The sequence below is a fragment of the Fringilla coelebs genome (genome assembly GCF_963513975.1).
Source record: "Fringilla coelebs genome assembly, chromosome: Z".
Lineage (NCBI taxonomy): Eukaryota > Metazoa > Chordata > Aves > Passeriformes > Fringillidae > Fringilla > Fringilla coelebs.
Window position 1 is genome coordinate 27,959,193 of NC_140031.1, and position 19,102 is coordinate 27,978,294.

The following is a 19,102-nucleotide window of genomic DNA, read 5'->3' on the forward strand; positions in this document are numbered from 1 at the left end:
CTTGATTCCAATTTATAGAACAAAACCCAAGAATATAAAATTGTGGGGATGTATTCCAACGGCATCAATGCGATGGGGTTGATTGTCTTTTGCCTTGTTTTTGGAGCGGTTATTGGGAAAATGGGAGAGAAAGGACAAGTGCTGATGGATTTCTTCAATGCACTGAATGAAGCTACAATGAGAATAGTTCAGATAATTATGTGGTAAGTTCAAGGATATAGTAGCATTTTCCAACAACTTCTTTAAGTGGATTTTGTCACTGAAGCAGTAAGAGCAGATTCAGACCTCACATTTGCTTCTGCATAGTGCTTTACAGAAAGCAGCTTTCAAAGAAAGATTGGTAAAATTTTTCCTTTTCTACAGAATTTGATCCTTTTGAGGAAACTGAAGACAGAGTTTCTTAATATATACTAAAGGAGCAGCATTCCTATTGGTTGTTAAGAAACCTGAATTTTTTTAGACATTCTTGCTAGATGTTTATAAAAAACTAGTGCACTAGTCATTTGAGGCCTCTTTTGAGTATAAGCATTACCACTCATATGCCCTTCTGAGTCTTGAACATTATTCCCTGACAGACATTATGTTCATAGGATGGTTGTATTGGATCTAAGTTCCTTTAGAAATCTGAATGAATATGCCAGCCACAGCACAGAGAAAAATTCAAAATGGTATGCAAAATACAACTTAATATCATTTACCTCCTCCTAATAGGTTTTGTGAGACTACATTCTCATAATAGTCTCAGACAAGGAAAACAAATTTAAAATACATAAACTCATCTGATAGTGTTTGGTTGGACTTCAAAGCTATTAATAGAATTTTGTCTGTGCAAATCATAATTACAGGATCAGGACTATAAATACACACAATTCCAGAGTTGGTCCTACATGTGGAGTGCCTTGTGCCACTTATTACAATACTCTGCTCATGTGCACATTTCATACCAGTACCATGTCAGATCTGACCCTTCCATGGGTTTTTCTTACATCCCAGCATACTGAGATGTCTATAAAACAGCAAACCTGTCCAGTCTTTGCACAATTCTTACTTTCTTAAAGAAAGGTAAATTAATTTCTGCAGCTGGTCCTGTGCTAAGCAGTAGTTTAGTCCCAGGCTAAGTTAGATCCCTGTGAGATAGGCTGCCTCACTCTGCTGAAAATTACTGACAACGAGACTCGAGACTTAGCATATGCCATACAAGAATTTACTTATAAATTGATTATCCATTTTCTTGCATGTACCAAAAAGTCACAGGCTACAGGCTCCCTGAGTTTCTACAGATGTGGGAGCTGTTGTTTGAAACAAGATAGAGTTTTCTGCTGAAAGTATGAGGAATTAGTACTTTTTTCATCATGTTCAGTGCTTAGAGGAACTAGGTATCCCTCCTTTCTACAGGGGTAAGATACAATTTTGTTTATAAGCTAGCACACATACATTTTATAAAACAATTTCTATTTTAAAATGGATACATTTGATATATTCACAAATTTATTTCTAGAATAATTTATACTGCTCAAAGCTCTGGAGTAATAACTTGTCTCTGTGATGCCTGCTCTGTGGAACCAGAAAAAAATGCAGTGGAGCTGGCACTAATTCCTGATATTTCCCTTGAATTTTCTGTAGGCAGTAGCCTATGCAGCTGTTCAGATCCATGAGGCATGACCTTGTGCAGGTTTATTTTTTTCTGTTCAGGTGACACAGATACAGCCCCCAGTGCTGCAAGGCTGCTTCTGTAACTACTGGAGACCTTTCCCATCTATGTGTGATTACACACTAGACACACAGTGGTCTCAACTCTGCAAACTTCCACCCCCAGGGAGCCTGTGGCTATACATGAACATTTGCTGTGACAGGGTATATACCCATACCCCTTCCTGACTTCTGTGTAGTCTTTGTATTCTGTGACACCAAGTTATACACTACTAGCTAGACTACATGTATAGTTACATTTACTTTTATTTTCTAGTCTTTTTTCACCACCTCTGTTGTAACCTTGCTGCAAATGAATAAAGTGCAGTGTATAACCTAATTTGAGAAAAAAAATATGTTGTTGTGGAATAGGATATCAAAACATATTTTTTTATCTGTCTAAATAAATTATTCTGGGAGAGAAATTATTTCATGGTGAGCATGCAGTATTTCTGAGAATGCATTTTTGATAGCTTTATTTTTGCTTTCTAGGTATATGCCAATTGGTATCGTGTTTTTAATTGCTGGGAAGATAATACAAGTTGAGGACTGGGAAATCTTTCGTAAATTGGGTCTTTATATGGCTACAGTAATAAGTGGGTATGTAATTTCCTGAAGATGTATGCAGTTTTGGAATTCAGTTGATTACTACTCAATTATCTACCACATCCAGTCTTCTAGGTCAGAGACAAAAATTCTCATCAGTGAAAATTATGTGAGGATATGTGAGGATGGATTGAATCCACATTTTGCTGGATGCATTTTCTGTTTTAAAAAGTCACTGTCTTGCATTCTAAAAAAAACCAAAACCCAAAAGCAAATTCCTTTCTTGTATTCACTGTTTCCTCTTCACAGCTTGTGCTGAAGAAAATATTGTTGTATTAAAGGTGAGGTTATGAATTATGTCTTATTGGGGCTTGCCAGCCTATCAAACTTATACAAAAATACGTGGATTATGTTGGGAACCTCCATGGTCTTTTTAGGCACAAGCTGTTGCAGCACAGACCAAACTCCCTGCTGAATACAGATGCATAGTAAGAGCAGTGCACAATAAAGGATGCCAAAGAGACTGATTCCTTCCCTGCCCAGTACTGAGCAGACAGCTGACATCAAGAGAAGCCCTGGGGGTTGCACTGTCTGAGAATTCCTCCTCCAAGGTTAGGGTAGATGGGGAGGCTGCAGAAAGAGAAGTTGCAATTTGAATAACATAGCCAAGCATCAGAACTTTTTTTCTATTCTTTTTTCTTAGCAGTTGTCTATGTAGAACAGTCTGAGTGGAGGAGGTTGCACCCACACAATGTAGAGCCTTTCAGCAGTGGAACTTTAGAATAATTTAACTGCTCCAAATGATAGGTTATAATACCAGATTATTATATATCTCTGAAGGCTATCCTACAAAAGACTCTTTTGTCAGATAAATGGATATTACAGTCTAATAAGATAAATGCGCTTAAATTTCTATTTCCAATTCAGTGAAGCATAGCCTTCTAGGCAGGCTTGGTCTATTGCCTTAGCATCCACTCCTATAATTCCTTCAGTATACTAAGGATTTATATATGTTTTGTCTAGAGGCTAGGTCCAAAATTGTTCAAAAGTTTCTTTCCCTACATTTTATGCTATTCTTCAAATGTCAATCACACACTTTCTGACAGCCAAGCAAAGAGAATGGTAATATATTATTATTAAATGCAAACTACTTTATAAATAGTCAAGAAGGATCTCTGGCATTTTCACATTAATCTGTGCTAGATCAGCACGTTTATTTCAAAGTTGTTGTTTTGTTTTATTCATAAGCCAGTATGTTTGGACTAGCTGTTTGAAAATCAGAGATAAAATTTCTTTCTAAATAAGAATTACTGCTCCAGAAATAGCACTGATTAATGACTTTTTCAAATTTTTTACAGAGATGAGTGCAAGTTATGTTTATCTAATGCATTATGCAGTTTTTTGTGAGTATTTCTTTGCACTTGGAAAATAAGTCAGATTTTTACAGGTTCCAAAAGCTGATATTTACCAAGAGAAGGTAAATCAAGATTCTAATATTTTCTATACAAGCTAGATAGAAATCATTGACAGAATGACAGTGTATTACTTCTGCAGGTTTTCTCTGTCATTAACTCCAGTTAATTCAGAGGAGGAATATGTTGAATGGATTACTACTGCCTTTTGACTTCATTTTTACATCAGATAGCAAGTTTTAATTTTAGATGTGATAGCAAGTTTTATGACTATTTACCTATCAGTTACTGATTACAGGTTACTATTTGTACTGTGACAAGGCAGGTCTTCCTAAGATGTGTGTGAAGACACAGTGCCTTCTCCAAAGCACTTTGATTGCAAAGTAAACTTCCACTGCATAGCCTCCTGTTTACCTTGTAACCATTAGTTTGGCAAGCACAACAATTTTAAGTGGAACCCCAGGTGCCATCAGAAACATTAGAGAGCATATTTGCATCCTTGGAGAGAAAAATTCTCTGTTCCTCCAAATATGGCCATTTTCCCTGTCGGGTGCTCAGGTAGATCTCTGCAGCATTTCTGCCTCCTGCAGAGCAGCCTCCCATGAGTGCTGCTCAAGGCGTTGTGGATAATGGCAGCGTATTCTCTGCAAAACTGACCATCAGGGAGAGCATGTAATAATCAGATCACAGGAGCAGATAGGAGCACATACACACAAGGCTATAGGCTGCAGGGGAAAGGTGCTTGCTCTACATTTTTCAGCCTGCAAGAACACCCTTTTTTTCTTACCTCTCAGGAAAAAGGAGATATGTTGCTCTTTCTTTGGGTTTCTTAAAAACTGCTGTTCCCACCATCATTTTGGTTTTCATTCTTATGTGTTAGATCCTGTCTGCAGTGCATTCTGTTCACTGGTGTCTTCTGTAACTGCTTATCATCCTCTCCTTAAGCTTGAACCTGAAAATAACGGGTTATCTTAAACGTTTCATGTATTCCTTATCAAAATATTGTCCTATCCTCTGCTTTCTTTCCTTTGACCTCCCTAGCCAGCTCACCTTCTTCCCAACTTAATTATTCATGATCTTCGTAGCCTCAGCCCTACCACGACTCATCCACCATTGTCTGAAGCTCATCTCAGTCTCTCTGTCTCATTCAGGTCACCTTATAAGGGAACAGACTTCCCCCAGTGTCTTTGGTGCAATTTGCCACTAAGTATCTCAGGTCTCTCACGATTAATGGTTGCAGAGTCAGGATGAGGGCATATTAGAAGTTACTAGCTTAAGTGCCAGAGGAAACTCAGGCTGAAGTGGGAAAAAAAAAAAAAAAAAAAAAAAAAAGAAAAAAAAAGCTGCAGGAAGTAGACTCTTCTTACCTGTGCCTTTGTCTCTTCTGAATGCAGCAAGGAAGCTACATCCCTGTAAGAGATATTCCTATATGGAATAGCAGCTTGGGATTCTGAGGGACATGATTCTTCCTAACTTAAAAATGAATGCTATTAGAATTTCTATTTTCAATTGCTGATTATGATTTTGGTATTAAAAAATTCTGCTGCTTGCTGATAATTGTATTTTATGAACAAAAATAAATAGTACTTAAAATTTGTTTCAGGAAACCAGTAGTAGCAAAGCAGACACACAAAAATATTTTTAATAATGTCATGTTCATGCTGCTACTAAAAAGGTGCAAATCTAAATTTTTCAAATAACTAAGTCAGTATGCTTTTAGACTTAGACATACTTGAAATGCATACTCTCATTAACATTTTATTAAGACAGCAAATGGCACCCATACGACTTTATTTTTTTCCTATATTCAGATTTTTCTCAGGCATGTCACAAACCTAGCAATTTATACAATGATGCCTTGTGGTTGTGCATGCATAAATTGCTAGATTTCTTTCTAGAGTTATTTACAAAACTTTATCAAGACGTGTTGCATGCTATTATTTACATTCCACCAAATATGTCAAATGATTCTACAATTCTACAATATGTTCCCATACAGAATGAAAACCAATGCCTGTTCCTTTTAAAAAGATACTTTTTCAAGGAAACAAATGTGTAGGTTTTGTGGATGATTTTTTATGCCATTGTGGGTTTCTGTACTGTGACTACTGGTCTCTTAATTGTCTGGTTTTGGCAGAACAAATGGTACCATGATTTATTGCTATCTTTATCAGCTGCTCTGAAACCATAAAGCATTATTACAAGACAGGAATGTGCACATGAACATTTTGTGAGGACAGAATAAAAATTCCAAGGTCATACGTGACAACAGTTTTGGGATTTATGTTTCCAGGCTATGTGATAACTTTTTTTCATGAAAAGCAGATGTGCTATAATTGCAACCTTTGAACATCAGGAATATTCACAGACACTTCAAATACATTTCATTTCAAACGTACTTACAGCAGTCAGTTTACCTTTTATCTTAATGTCTACAAGCTCTGCATCATGTGCATTCAGGATTACTGCACAGTGTTCAAAAGTGATGCATAAATTGAGGGATGATTTTGTCCCTGAGATCTCTACAAATGCCCAAGCAAATACATCTGAGCTGCTAAAGTCAAGAGAGTGAGTTGATCTTCTATGAGTAAACCCATCTAATATTAAAAATTAATAGTTTCAAAATATAGTATTTCAGCATCTTACAACATTAAAAATGCTTAGGCTACATATGTCTCATTTAAACAGTCTCAAATACCTCACCACATTTTAAGTTTAGACCTGAGCTTAACACAGTTTTCCCCAAAGCAGATATAGATTTTTTCTAAAGGTCCATATTTGAAGATTCTGCAGAAAGATATGCATTTCAGTTGTCCCTAACTGGAAAGCATATTTACCTTTATTTCTAAAACATGTTCTGTAATAAGGGCAGACAAACTGAGAATAATAATTTGACTTGGTTTTTTGATTTGTCTCTGGTTCACATTGTAAGGATTTGGGAGAAAAAGAGAAGTGTTTTAGTGTTATTTCAAATCACATTCTGCACATCAGGTTAAATATTATGTATTAGTTTAGGCTTCTCATTTTTATCAGTTGAAAATTTTTTCAAGTCAGTGCTTGCTCAGCTTAGGAGAGACAATTCATATATGGTCTCTCTCCTTTCCAAAAGGAAGCGTAGAACAGCATTAGTCTGCTTTTTGTTAATGTGGCATTCTCTCTAAATTTTGCACCTAGGTGTCACTAAAGCCACCTTTAGTGTTTCATAACTATATTTGAGGACAGAGCTGGGTACCTGTTATCACCATCTTAGCAAAGAAAGACAATGAGATGGATCTATTTGTTTAACTAGTTGATTTTATTTTGCAGACTTGCAATCCATTCCAGTATAGTTCTGCCGCTTATCTACTTAATAATAGTAAGGAAAAATCCTTTCCGGTTTGCCATGGGGATGGCTCAGGCACTTCTTACAGCCCTTATGATCTCTTCCAGGTAAACAAAAAAAAACAACTTTTCTGTAATGTTCCTAGTAGTAATTGCATGGTCTGTGCTCTGATTTTATTGCTACTTTTTTAAAAGCCCTGGTATAGCTGGACAGTTCTCAGTCCCCTGGAGGCTGAAATACTGTTTTCATCATTACTTCTGCTGTACCCAAAGGACACTACAGAGTGCGTTAGCCTTGCACCAAATGAGAGTCTGCCTCTCCCTTTGCCATTCAGTTCATTAGCTGCAGACTTGACAGCATTTAAGCTGTTGAACATTTTTTGTGACTACGTATACCATGGCAATTTACCATGTAATTCTGAGAACAACTAACACTTAGCTATTTCTTCCAATAATTAGAAGGTATAACAAAAGTTGCTTTGCTTTCATGGTGCAGCCTTCCTTCCTGCCTTAGATCTCCTTTTGAGTCATAAAGCAGATCATGCTCTGAGCCAAAGGAAACATAATAGAAATGGTGTGTTGTTGCTTTCACTTATTTTATGTGTTTCATTATGTGCCAGTTCAGCAACTTTACCTGTCACCTTCCGCTGTGCAGAAGAAAAAAACATGGTTGACAAAAGAATCACAAGGTTTGTTCTTCCAGTTGGAGCTACCATCAACATGGATGGCACTGCTCTTTATGAAGCAGTAGCAGCCATATTTATTGCACAGCTGAATGACTTGGAACTGGATATTGGCCAAATAGTTACCATTAGGTAAGACTAAAGCCATCACATGCATTTTGTGGGAAGTGAGCTTTTTTGTGAATGGTACATTAACTTTGGATACCCCATGGGAAAGTTTAAACTATCATCCACAGCACAAGAAATAACAAATATTCTCATTTCTTGATCCAAGGCCTAGCCAGTGCAAGTTGATGGGGAGGTAGGATGGCTCAGGATGTGAAGCTGGTAAACAGCACTGTTATGAAAATTGCCATCATTCTTCCCCTGCAAACACTTGCAAACCAACACAGCCTTTGATCCATCCAGTTTGCTTGCTAGACATGTGTTGCCTGTTATTCTCCAGTGTAACCATAAGATTACATCAGAACATGGCTTGTCCTATAAGCTTGATACCAGACTTTGAGTAAATACTATTCAAGAGGAAAACTGAAACATTTAGGCTTGTTTCTTGCAGTGAAATTAAACTATTTGTACCAGAAAACAGAGTAACATGTATTCTGAATGCCTTTTCTGGGTTTTATTTGGGATTTAGCGTCACAGCTACGGCAGCCAGCATCGGGGCTGCAGGCGTGCCCCAAGCCGGACTTGTTACCATGGTGATTGTGCTAAGTGCCATTGGCCTGCCTGCTGAGGATGTTACTCTGATCATTGCAGTTGACTGGCTTCTGTAAGTTTAAGGCACCTCATATTTAATGTTTTTTCCTTTTTCCTTTTCCCTATCTTTTTTTTTAATGTTTCCATAAGTTGCCTAGAATTGTCTGTGTCTGAGAAAGAAAGCAATAAAATCATTTAGTTGCAGAAAATGGACAAAGATTATTCTTGTGGCCAGGCTTGTTCAGAATTGAATGCAGTAATGTCTTTGATTGTGAGATAAGTTCTGCATGGGATGGCAGTGAATAACATCATATTCAGAGATACTTTCTGCCTTAAAGTAGTGGTGACATCACTAATAAATCATGAGCATCATCCTCAAGACAGACAAATTTGATAGTACCAAGAAATGTCTCCAGAGTGTCAGAGATGCCACCACATTATGCTAAACACACACATCATTCATAAATATCAAATGTAGCCAAAAGCTGCAAAGCACATGATATCCATAAACTGGCAGTGGAGCACAACATGAACAAAGTAAAACTCACCCTGGATTCCATATGGACACATATAACAGGTTGTACACAGATCTGTGCTGCCAGCACTACTTTGCTAGGCCTGCTCTTCACTGAGAGTCCTGGCCCAGCCCTCGATCCACAAGCACACATCTAAATTTCTAAAGTGATTCTTATGCCTAATCCAAACCATATCAGAGCACTTCAAAACCTCTCAGTCACATTCATCTGCTCTTTCTGGAGAGAAGCCTTTTCACCAGAAATCTTTTCTGTTCAAGTTACACCAGTATGTATCTCTGCTACTTTTGCAAAAGCCCAAAGAATCACAGAGTGTATTCTGGAGGTCAAATGGCTATCAATACTCAGTTTTATCCCATGATATACAGGGTAACAGGATTCACAAGTTAACAAGTATAACTTCAGTTCTTTTGCCTCCTAAACTGTGTGGTTTAGTGGTCAGCCCAAGGTCTTTTTCACCTGTAGTTTGCATGGATGACATTTCACTGGTATCAATCCAGTGATCTTAATAATTTCATAATACTTGCATATCTTCTTCAGGTTTATTTACACTCGAGATAAATGCCTTGCTGTTCCTCCTCTGGGCTTTCCAATCATTTTCTTGAAGGATTTCTCATGGCAACCTATGTATTTCACAGATATATGTAATTTATTTGATTATATTAGTCAATTTGGCAAAGAGAGAGAAATGCCAGTCTCCAGAAAATCAGGGCTGTTGTATGGATCCAAGAATCAATTCAATTTATGTATAAGCATAATTTCTCCAAAGGAAACAGTTCCATCCCCAACTACATTCTCCCAGTCAGATGTGTGCAACAGGGTCTAATAGTTTTGTTTGCTGTGCTCCACAGTAATTTTGTTTTCTCCAGCTCTCTTCTATTCCTAGTGGGCATTTAATGTTTTTAAGGATAGTGCAGATCAGTACAAACTACTGGCTCAGAGTAGGTATCTAAAGAGTCTAAGAACACACAAATGAATAATTCCTTTATCCAAAGTATTTGTCCAGCCTCCTGCAAATTGCAGAACAGAGAGTTCCTGAGTTAGAAGTGATTTTTGTCTTCTTCTATGAATGCCTCATTGTTTTGGGACCCATGTTTCCACAAGTTCTAGGGAGATAAATTCCACATCCTAATGATGCAGAGATATAATTGAATTTTGTTTGTTTTCATCTGCACCCTAATAATTTCATTTGATGCCCTCTATTTACCTTATGGGAGTGAGAGAGAAAGAGAACAATACCCTATTTCTTAGAGCAGTCATGACTTTATGGATCTGATCTTTACTCCACTTTAGAAGTCCGTAGCTTTTGTGAGTTTTAGGCACAATATTTGTACATGGAAGGTACTTGTTTCACCATGAAACATAAAAATAATTCAAGATGTTTCTGGTTATATTTAAGGCATTTTTCAGACTAAGATGTGTTTTGCTGTGTAAATTAAATTAAATAGAATAGTGCTATAACAGATGAGTTTCCAGTGCTGTTGATTTCCTCACTTGTCTCACTGATCCTACTAGAATCTTTACTGCTCTCTCTTCCTTTTCCTACCATGTATTTTTGTTGTACATGGAAAACTTTTTTAGCACTAGAATTCAGAAATATTGTGAAGTATTGTAAGTATATCCACTTTAATGTCTCTGCACAGAAAGAGAAATTTGTTCTGCCAGAGAGCCTTTGTAGTGCTCTGTAGCTGAAAAGAAAAACAGGAAAGCATGGCCTTCCGCTCTTCATACCATACTTCCACATCAGTTTTCAAACTGTGTTATGTTGCAAGGGTTTGTTGTTCCTCTGCCAAGTAGAAGCAGGTTTTTAAGGCCTGCATCTCACATTTCTGTCTGGAGAAAAATCAATTATGCAGGAGTATCATATTCCTTTAAGTGACTTTTTTAGTATAGGTTTGTCCTTCAGCCCTTTAACAAAGAGAAGCTAGCAGAAGACAGGCTTTTCCCTTTTCCAGGTTTGAGCCAGAATACTAGACATACTGCTGGACTAGGTGCTCTTCTGGCTGAGGACATGACTGTTAAAATGCCAAAAGGCACAATGCAGACTCTGGTGCTGCACCCCACAGTCTATCATTACAAAAGGAAACCAGCTTTGTAGCATACTTCAGGGGGCTAAGAGGTGATCCTTCCAACATTTTGTACGGCTATGCCACAGCAGTGGAATTACTGCTCTAACAGACAAGTGACATAACTTGCAGTTTTGCATGTCCTCTATAAAATAATTTCTCATGAAAATTACTCCAGGTTTCTTCAAATACCTGTGGGTAAAATTCTGATTCTTGTTTTAAAAGACTATTTTCTTTTAATTGAATAATTACCTAAATCTGGACTGGGAAGAAAACAGTGCTGCATGAGCTATATAGTATCTTACTTTTACTAAAAGGATTTTCTATCAACTGAATGGTTTGTCTGACAACTTTTTTGTTCCATAGGGATCGATTCAGAACAATGGTGAATGTCTTGGGAGACGCCTTTGGTACAGGAGTAGTGGAGAAGCTCTCAAAAAAGGAGCTGGAGCAGATGGATGTCACCTCTGAAGTCAACATAGTCAATCCTTTTGCCTTGGAAACAGGAGTACTTGATAATGATGAAAGACAGGCCAAGAAATCTTACATCAATGGAGGCTTTGCTATAGATAGATCTGATACCATATCCTTCACACAGACATCCCAGTTCTAAAGCCAGTAGCTTTCAAATAAAACAGGAGCACTAAGCATGGCCATATGCAATATCTCAAAAAGCTTAAAGGAAATTGAGAATTAATTAGATCTCACTTACATCTGATTTACCACACAGACTCCTTTTGCCCCTTCTCATCATCTCCCTCAACAGTTCGAACTCACTATTGTTAGTCCTTACTGATAGGCTGAAGAAAAAGACAGTTGTAAAATACTTTTTTTTTTTTTTTTTGAGAATATTTACTATTCCTGAGGCTGTGAAATGCCTCTCTGGAATCAGCATGCTTATAAATGGGTCATTAGCTGGGACAGCCAAATGTGTTTTACTCAGGAGTAGCACAGCATTTTACACGTTACCACATCACAAAATACCTGTATGAAATCCCTTTTTACATCCTTGCCTTCTAAACAGGTTGCACTGTAACTTGATAATTTGCCAAAATGCTAATTTCTGCAGCTGAGGGGATACTACTTGCATGATTCAGGAAAAAACAGACCAGAAGGGCCTTGAAATAAGTACATTTTACTGTGAATAGAGTTTAGTTTTTATTCAATTGTGAAATAATTAGTCACTGAAAGAGGTCCAGTATTTATGTAGCTAAGTTTCCTCATACCTTTCGTGTGACTGCCAGATGCTGATATTGGCCTTCAGATGTGAAAGAGATTGCTCTGATCTTGCTCTTCTGACACTTGACGAGCTTTTGTAAAGTGATATTTTACCTGTTTAGGTCAACTTTAATGGCCTCCTCATACATTTCCATCAGAAACAGAATCTCATTTTCTATTGTCCGCTTATGATTTTAACAAAATATTAGTCTGCCCAAAAGTAAGAAGAGGTCATGAAGACAAAAATGCAGAGTGCAAATGCTAAATGTTTCTTCCTTGTAATAAAAACAGACAGATATATATACACATATATCAAGAATATAGGAATGAGACCTTTCTAATAGAAAGAAGCTGCTTTCACTAAACTCCTTACACAGACTGGTTGGGGTTTTTTGGCTCTTTGGTTTAGTTTGTCAGTTGAACATGCAAGTTTATAGCTGCAACACCACTATAGTGCCAACCTGTCAGCTAAACTGTATCTTGTAAACCATTTCTGGACCTAGAAAATCATGTCCTCAGGTGGCTTGCTGTAAGATAAGAAGCGCCAAGAACTTCCTCATTAAAAATCTCCATTTTCTATAACATTTTCTACAAGATTTCCATGGTGCAAAAATCACTCTCTCAAGGGAGGAGTTGCTGTAACAAATTTTTTTTCTGCCTTGCACATTGAAGTAGTTAGCTATTTTATATATAAATTAAACTGAAATTCATATATAGTTATTTCTTTGTGAATAAGCTCGTGGTAAGCATAAAATCACATTAATTCGCTAACAAAAAACCCTCCAAGTACCTGCAGTGTTATATACTCGATTCAGTCCTACACTTTTGTATTTAGACAGACCAGAAGTGTGCCAAAGAGAACTGATTAAGAAGAAAATATTAACTGTAGATTTTGATAAATTGCACCTTAAATTAATGAGACATAATACTGTATTTAAATTTAACATCATAAACTATATGAAAAAGTTAATCTAAGTATTGGTAAATTTATACAATATAAAGAAAATGTACAGATTGAGTTAATCAATCTTTTACCTTTGCAGAAATAGTATGAGACAGTCTTTATTTGTGCAGCTTTGCTTATGGGAGGAAAAAGCCTACCAGTTTCCATGACTAGCCTATAATCTCTGCCTAGACTTTAACCAGCTTTTTGAGTCACCCTTTAATGATCACCTTATTATTTAGTCACCCTGTTAATGATGTACTGTGAAAAGTGTTCCTAATGTGTTATAAATAAATAATTTCTCTCTTTACTCTTGTTTTAGCCTACTATCTTCTACTTAAGAGTTCCTTTAGCTATAACAAGAAAACCAAAGCCCATCGAATTCAGGATTTATGTTATTATTTTTATTAGTGATTTAGCTGTAGTTTTGGCAAGAATTACTCTCTTCCTCCAAGAAAATAGATGCTTAAGAGCAGAGTGCTGAGATTGCAAGAAACCCCTCTAACTACAGATAACCTGGATTCAAAGTATGCTGTTCTTAAACACAGGCTAAGCAGGTGATTGTTTACCTATAACTTATTTATTTGGCTTAGATTCAACTGAGCAGGTGTTGATGGTATTGTTTTGCCATCTAGTCATCTACTACATCTATGACCAAGAGACCGAAGCATATGCTGAAGATCCTCTTAAGTCCAAGGATGCTTTTCTTGACACAGTATTGCAAGTATGTACCTTCTATATATGTGGAAACACCCTGCTTGAGTAGCATCTCCTCTTTTCCATAGTCTCCTGGTCTGGAAGATTTGGAGAGTGGTGAAGAATCACTGTTAGATCTGGAGATTTACACCATGTTCTTGTAGGGGTTTTGGGGCTGCAGAAGCTTATCACAAGATTGGACTCTGCATTTTGAATAGTGTTTGTGACTTTAATTTAATTTTACCTGGAGAACCACATAGCCATCCCTGCCGAAATACCCAGGGACTTTTAGTTGACTCTTAACTCTAAACAAAGAAAGCACTTGCACATAAACATACACAGGTCTGTTAACACATACAGGTCAGCTGCATCAGATCCACAAGATCTAAAATTGCATAAAAACCACCATGACATATGCAGTTCACTTGTTCTTGAATATTCTCTGATTCAAACAGAAACTGACCAGTGATGCATAGGCAGGCAGGAGGCAGCCAGTGGACCCCCGTGCTGGGACACCACGGGATCTGCGCCCTCATCCTGTCATCACCACACAAACCTCTTCTGCATCACTTGACCCTCACAGGGTCAAGGTCTTCAAGGTGCCTTGTGACCCATGAGAACCCGTAGCCTGGTGACCTGCCCCAGACCCATGGGGACCCTTAGCCCCATCTCAGGGTACTGCTCCTAGCTGCAGACCTCCAGTGGAGATGGGCACTTCCCGGGGACAAGGACCTCTGGGCGCCGGTATAGGATCCTGTGAGGTCAGGGACCTTCAGATTCTCAGAGGACATGCCATTTGAGGGTCATGGGCAGGTGACATCCGCACACTGAAGTGGCCCTGTTCCCAGCTCCTGGGCCTCTACTCCCCCAAAATGAACCTGCTGTATCAGGGTCAGGGCCAGGGAGTTAGAATCACTAACAAGTTTTTCACCAGAGAACCGGTGACTTATTTAAAATTGGAGCTGTAAATGGTGGTTGTGTCAAAGCAGATCTTAGGCACAGCTGCATTCCCACTGCATGTCACCAGTGGCACAGGGACTGGTGGGAGCTCTGGGACTGCGTGTACTGGAAGCACTAGGATGGGGGAACTGGGCTGGCCATGCTAGGTAGGACGTGCTTGCTGGCAGCCTGGGAGGGCATTCTCATTGCATGTTCTCAGTGGGCACTGGTAGCACTGAAATGGGCTATACTGGAAGTCCTAGTGTAGGAGTACTGGCAGCACTGGGCTGAGGGTACTGGGACCACTGGGCCATACTGGGATGAGAGGCACTGGGGGCAATAGGAGCAGTGTGTTTTGGGGTGTGGTTTAGCACCTAGATGTGCTAGGGCAGGCATTTTGGGGGAGTATTTGTGGTCCATGGTGGATATTTGTGGGCTATGGAGACTGGTTTTGAGGACTGTTTTGGGGGCCTAAGGGTCATTGGGCAAAGGCTGCCCCTCAGAGCGCCTGTTCCCCTCCATGTCTGTGCAGTGGAGGTGAAGGTGGTTTTGGAGTTCAGTGTGATGCTGGAGTGGGAGTCCCCTCAGGATAACAGCAACTCCAAGGGCACCCACTACACTGTGCAGAAGGTGATGGGGAAACCCCCACCCACTGCCCCCCAAGAGCCGCCCCTCAGAACCCCCAAATGATGCCTGGGTCCTCTTCTGGTTGTGAGGGGACAGCCTGGATGCTAGTGTTCCACTTCTGGCCTTGGGGGGAACCGCAGACACAGGAATCTCCCCCTAGTTGCAGGGGGTCTCCCAGACGCCTGCATCCCATCCTGGTCCTGGGGGGCCATCTGGGCATCTGGGTCCTATCCGGAGACCATCTGAGAGAAGGTACACCAATATCTGGATCTCTTTGGGAAGCTGCCCCGGTACATGTCCCCTCCTGGTTGTGGTGGGCACCCCAGACACCTGGGAGTTTTGTGTTTTGTGTCCTCTGTCTCTGAGAGCCCTAAGAGGGAGCAGGTGTGTACAAAATCACCTCTCTTTGCTTGCCCCACATCCAGCTGCCTGGGTCTTTCTGGGATTTCGAGACTGACCAGGGGGTCCCTAACTCAGGCCATGTGTCCGTGTGTGTGTGTGTGTCTGTGAAGCACTCGAGTTCCAGCACAACCCTTGCTCGGCCCCATGGCTCGAAGCACCGTGGCAGCTGAATCGCTGCCCTCAACTGCGCTGTACGGGGGCAGCCCGAGGGGGGGCGACACTTGGGGGAGCGGAGGGAGTTGGGCACTCCCAATGCTGTCTCTCCCAGCCCAGGGTGGAATGCAGATGGAGATCAAGGGGAGCAAGGGAATGCGGGGGCTCCTAACCATATGTTCCCCAGTCCAAGGTAGGGCGGCTGAAGAACAAGGGGGCCATCAGGGAGGACCCCTTCAGCCAGGGGTCCCTGGCCCCCCGCAGCTGCAAACATGGGACTCGATGATCTGTAAGAAGTCCCTTCCGATCCGGCCCCTTCCAGGACTCCGCGACAGCCGGCTGCCAGGGCCAGGCGTTACCTGGCAACGAGAGACACCACAAACGCCGGCACCCGCGAGCGGGGCTCAGGAACGCAGAGGAAGAAGAGGAAGGAGGGTGCTGGCTGCCCACATTCGTAGCTGCAGCTTCCTTCCGAGCACGGAGGAAGGACAGGTGCTGTGTTTTCGGGCAGGGCAGCAGCCATGGCCCCAATCAGCCTGTTCCAGCTGCTGGATGAAGCCATCGGGACGCCAGAAGTCAACGTCAACTTGGAGGCGCTCCGCAGACTGCTGAGGGCCATGCTGGAACACCTGAGCCTGCTGGGTCTGCAGGACGTCGTCCCCCAGGAGGGGGCCCAGGAAGCCGCGCCAGCCCCGGGGCAGAGCCATCCCGCCCGATCACGCCCCGGCCCGCAGCAGGAGGAAGGCAGGACCGGCACCGAGGCTTCGGCATGGGACACAGGGCAGCCCTCCCAGCCGCCGGGGGAGGAGGAGCTGCAGGGGACCAGGAGCGGCTCTCCTGTCACCTCGGGGGCTGACGACATGGGACAGATGGAGAAGACTGAAGCCAAAGACAGTGGCATCTCCAAGGTAGAGGCTTTTCCCACCCCCCTGGCTGCTCCCCCCAAGACGCCTCTGGGGTCTGTGCCCTTATACCAAGGTTTAGTTGAAGCCCAAGTTCCGAGCAGCATGTTGACTTTCATTGTGGGAAAGGGAGGGAGATTTGGAGAGAAAATCTGGGGCTGAAACACTGCTCTGGGTGCTCTGGGTCCTTCCCAGTTGGGTGTCTTCCTGCTGCCCCAGGATGTGCCATAGGCTCCCCAGGGCAGGAGTGGGAGTGTCTGGGGAGCTGCTTGCCTGAGGCTCACCCTCACCACCTGTGTCTCTCAGGAGTCCCACAGGGAGATGGCTGGGATTAAGGCTATGCAGTTCAACATGGGAAAGGAAATCCAGAGGATCAAGGAGGCACTTGGCGAGGTGAGCTGCCACCATCAGCATGTTGCAGGTGTGAGACAGCAGCCAGTGACCTCTCCGTGCATCGGAGGTTCGGCTGCATCCAGACGTGGCAGATGAATGGAGGGTGCAACACACAGTGCCCAGCTATCTGGCTGTGCCTCACAGACCATGGTGCAGGCAAAGATCCTGCAGGTCCCCAGGGACCTCCCCTGATGTTCATCCCCCTACCCCCCTCTCCTAGACCACGGATCTCTGCAATGATCTCTGTAAGGAGATCAATGAGATGAAGGCCACACAGTCCCGCATGGGAGAAGGCATCCGGATGATCCAGGGAGCACCTGGCCAGGTGAGCTGCTGCATTTAGGAGGGAATTGGGCCCTCCCTGCCTCCCTGCCTCCCAAGACCTTGCCCTGCCAGCCCAGCCCTGTGTCCGTGGGTGTCACCCACTGTGAAGGTCATTGGGAAGGAAGAGTGGGAAGGGTGTCCTGTGAGGGAAGTGTGGAAACTCAGCCTTGCCCACTAGGAGACCCCACCTCTGCCTGCAAATCAACCTGGTAGTAGAGGTCACTGTCCGCCTCAGCCAAAGGGTTGCTGAGGCACTCTGAACTAAACAGCCCTGAAAAAAAGGGAAAATGGGGAAGGAAAGAAGGTAAAGACCTACCAGTACTTGCCAGCCACAGCCCACCCAGGGTCTCTCTGGCTTGGGTGCAAGCCCAGCTGTGGATGCTCCCGGGTCCTGACTGCAGTGCCTCTTCTCACTCCACTCCAGGGGAACCTCCAGGATGCTACTGGCCAGCCACTGGTCCTCCACGACCAGCCTGTCCTTGCCAGGCCCCACACTTCGGACATGGACAAGCTGGGGCAGAGCCATGGCACGCAGAGCACCCCTGGGATGCAGACAGGGACCCCCAGTGCCCAAAGTGGCACCACTGTGACACAGCCTGGTTTCCAAGCAGACCTTCCAGCTATGGAGAGCATCCTCAGAGACCTATCTGAGCTCCAGGGCCAGATGTCCTCCCTGCAGGACCTGGCTAGAGAGCTGCAGGGTGAGAAGGAGAAGGTAAGCCCATCGCAGTCCCTAAGGGGGCTGCAAGAATGCCAGGGGTAGTTGGCAGGGAGGAGGCAGGCAAAGGAGACCATGGGGTCCATTGTCCTGACTCTGCCACTATCACCCTTCCCAGATCCGACAGCTGCAGAATGCCCTCGGAAAGCTGGGTGTGACTGTGGCTGACTGCGAAGTGGGTGGCACCAACGAGGTCCCCCTAGAGCTGGAGTAAGAGGATGGGGAGAGGATTTTGTATCCTATGGGGCTGCTGGGGAGCTGGGAGGTATGGAGGGTAGCAAGCCCCAAGGAGCAGGAGGTTTGGGGAGCAAAGCTCACCTCCCAAGTGACCTTGTGGAGGCTCAGCCTGCCTGTGCCCTCATCTCCTTGGCTAGGCCTGCACTGCAGCAGATTAAGCAGGAGCAGAAGGAGCTGAGACAGGATATTGCCAAGGCCACACTGAAGCAGGCAGTTACAGCTGATCAGCTTCAGGAGCAGGTGAGGTTTGAAGGCAACACTCCAACTGTTGTCTTGAATGGCAGGCTGCTCCTTGTGGGGTTCCTGGCCGCATTCCCTGCCTGGTCAGGGCCATCTGGGCACCAGGTTCTGCCGGCTGCATCCATTCTATCTCACAATCTATTCCATCTCCCCTTTCTGCAGCTGGATGAGTTAAGGACAATGATGGGGACTGGGACGCAGCAGCAGGGAGAGTCACGCTCGGACAACAAGCTTGTGAGGAAGCTCCTACACCGCTGTGAAAGGCTCCAGCAGCAGGTGGACTCCCTGGTGCCACAGCAGGCGCAGAGGTCACTGCAAGAGAAGATCCAGGTGGGCAGCTGGCAACGTGGAGGGGGGGCTTGGG

The 19,102-nt window shown here is 42.7% G+C and overlaps 1 protein-coding gene across 1 annotated transcript in view; it reads left to right on the forward strand.

Annotated features, from left to right (window-relative positions):
* Window positions 1-11,559, forward strand: part of SLC1A1 (solute carrier family 1 member 1) — a gene marked incomplete at both ends in the record, with an annotated part of 48,883 nt that extends 37,324 nt beyond the window's left edge. Inside the window, 6 exons of the mRNA XM_084224808.1 lie at window positions 19-203; window positions 2,182-2,289; window positions 6,954-7,076; window positions 7,589-7,783; window positions 8,286-8,420; window positions 11,313-11,559. Coding sequence (XP_084080934.1) covers window positions 19-203; window positions 2,182-2,289; window positions 6,954-7,076; window positions 7,589-7,783; window positions 8,286-8,420; window positions 11,313-11,559 — 993 coding nt within the window. The remainder of the gene's footprint in view (window positions 1-18; window positions 204-2,181; window positions 2,290-6,953; window positions 7,077-7,588; window positions 7,784-8,285; window positions 8,421-11,312) is intronic.
* Between the last annotated feature and the right edge of the window lie 7,543 nt (window positions 11,560-19,102).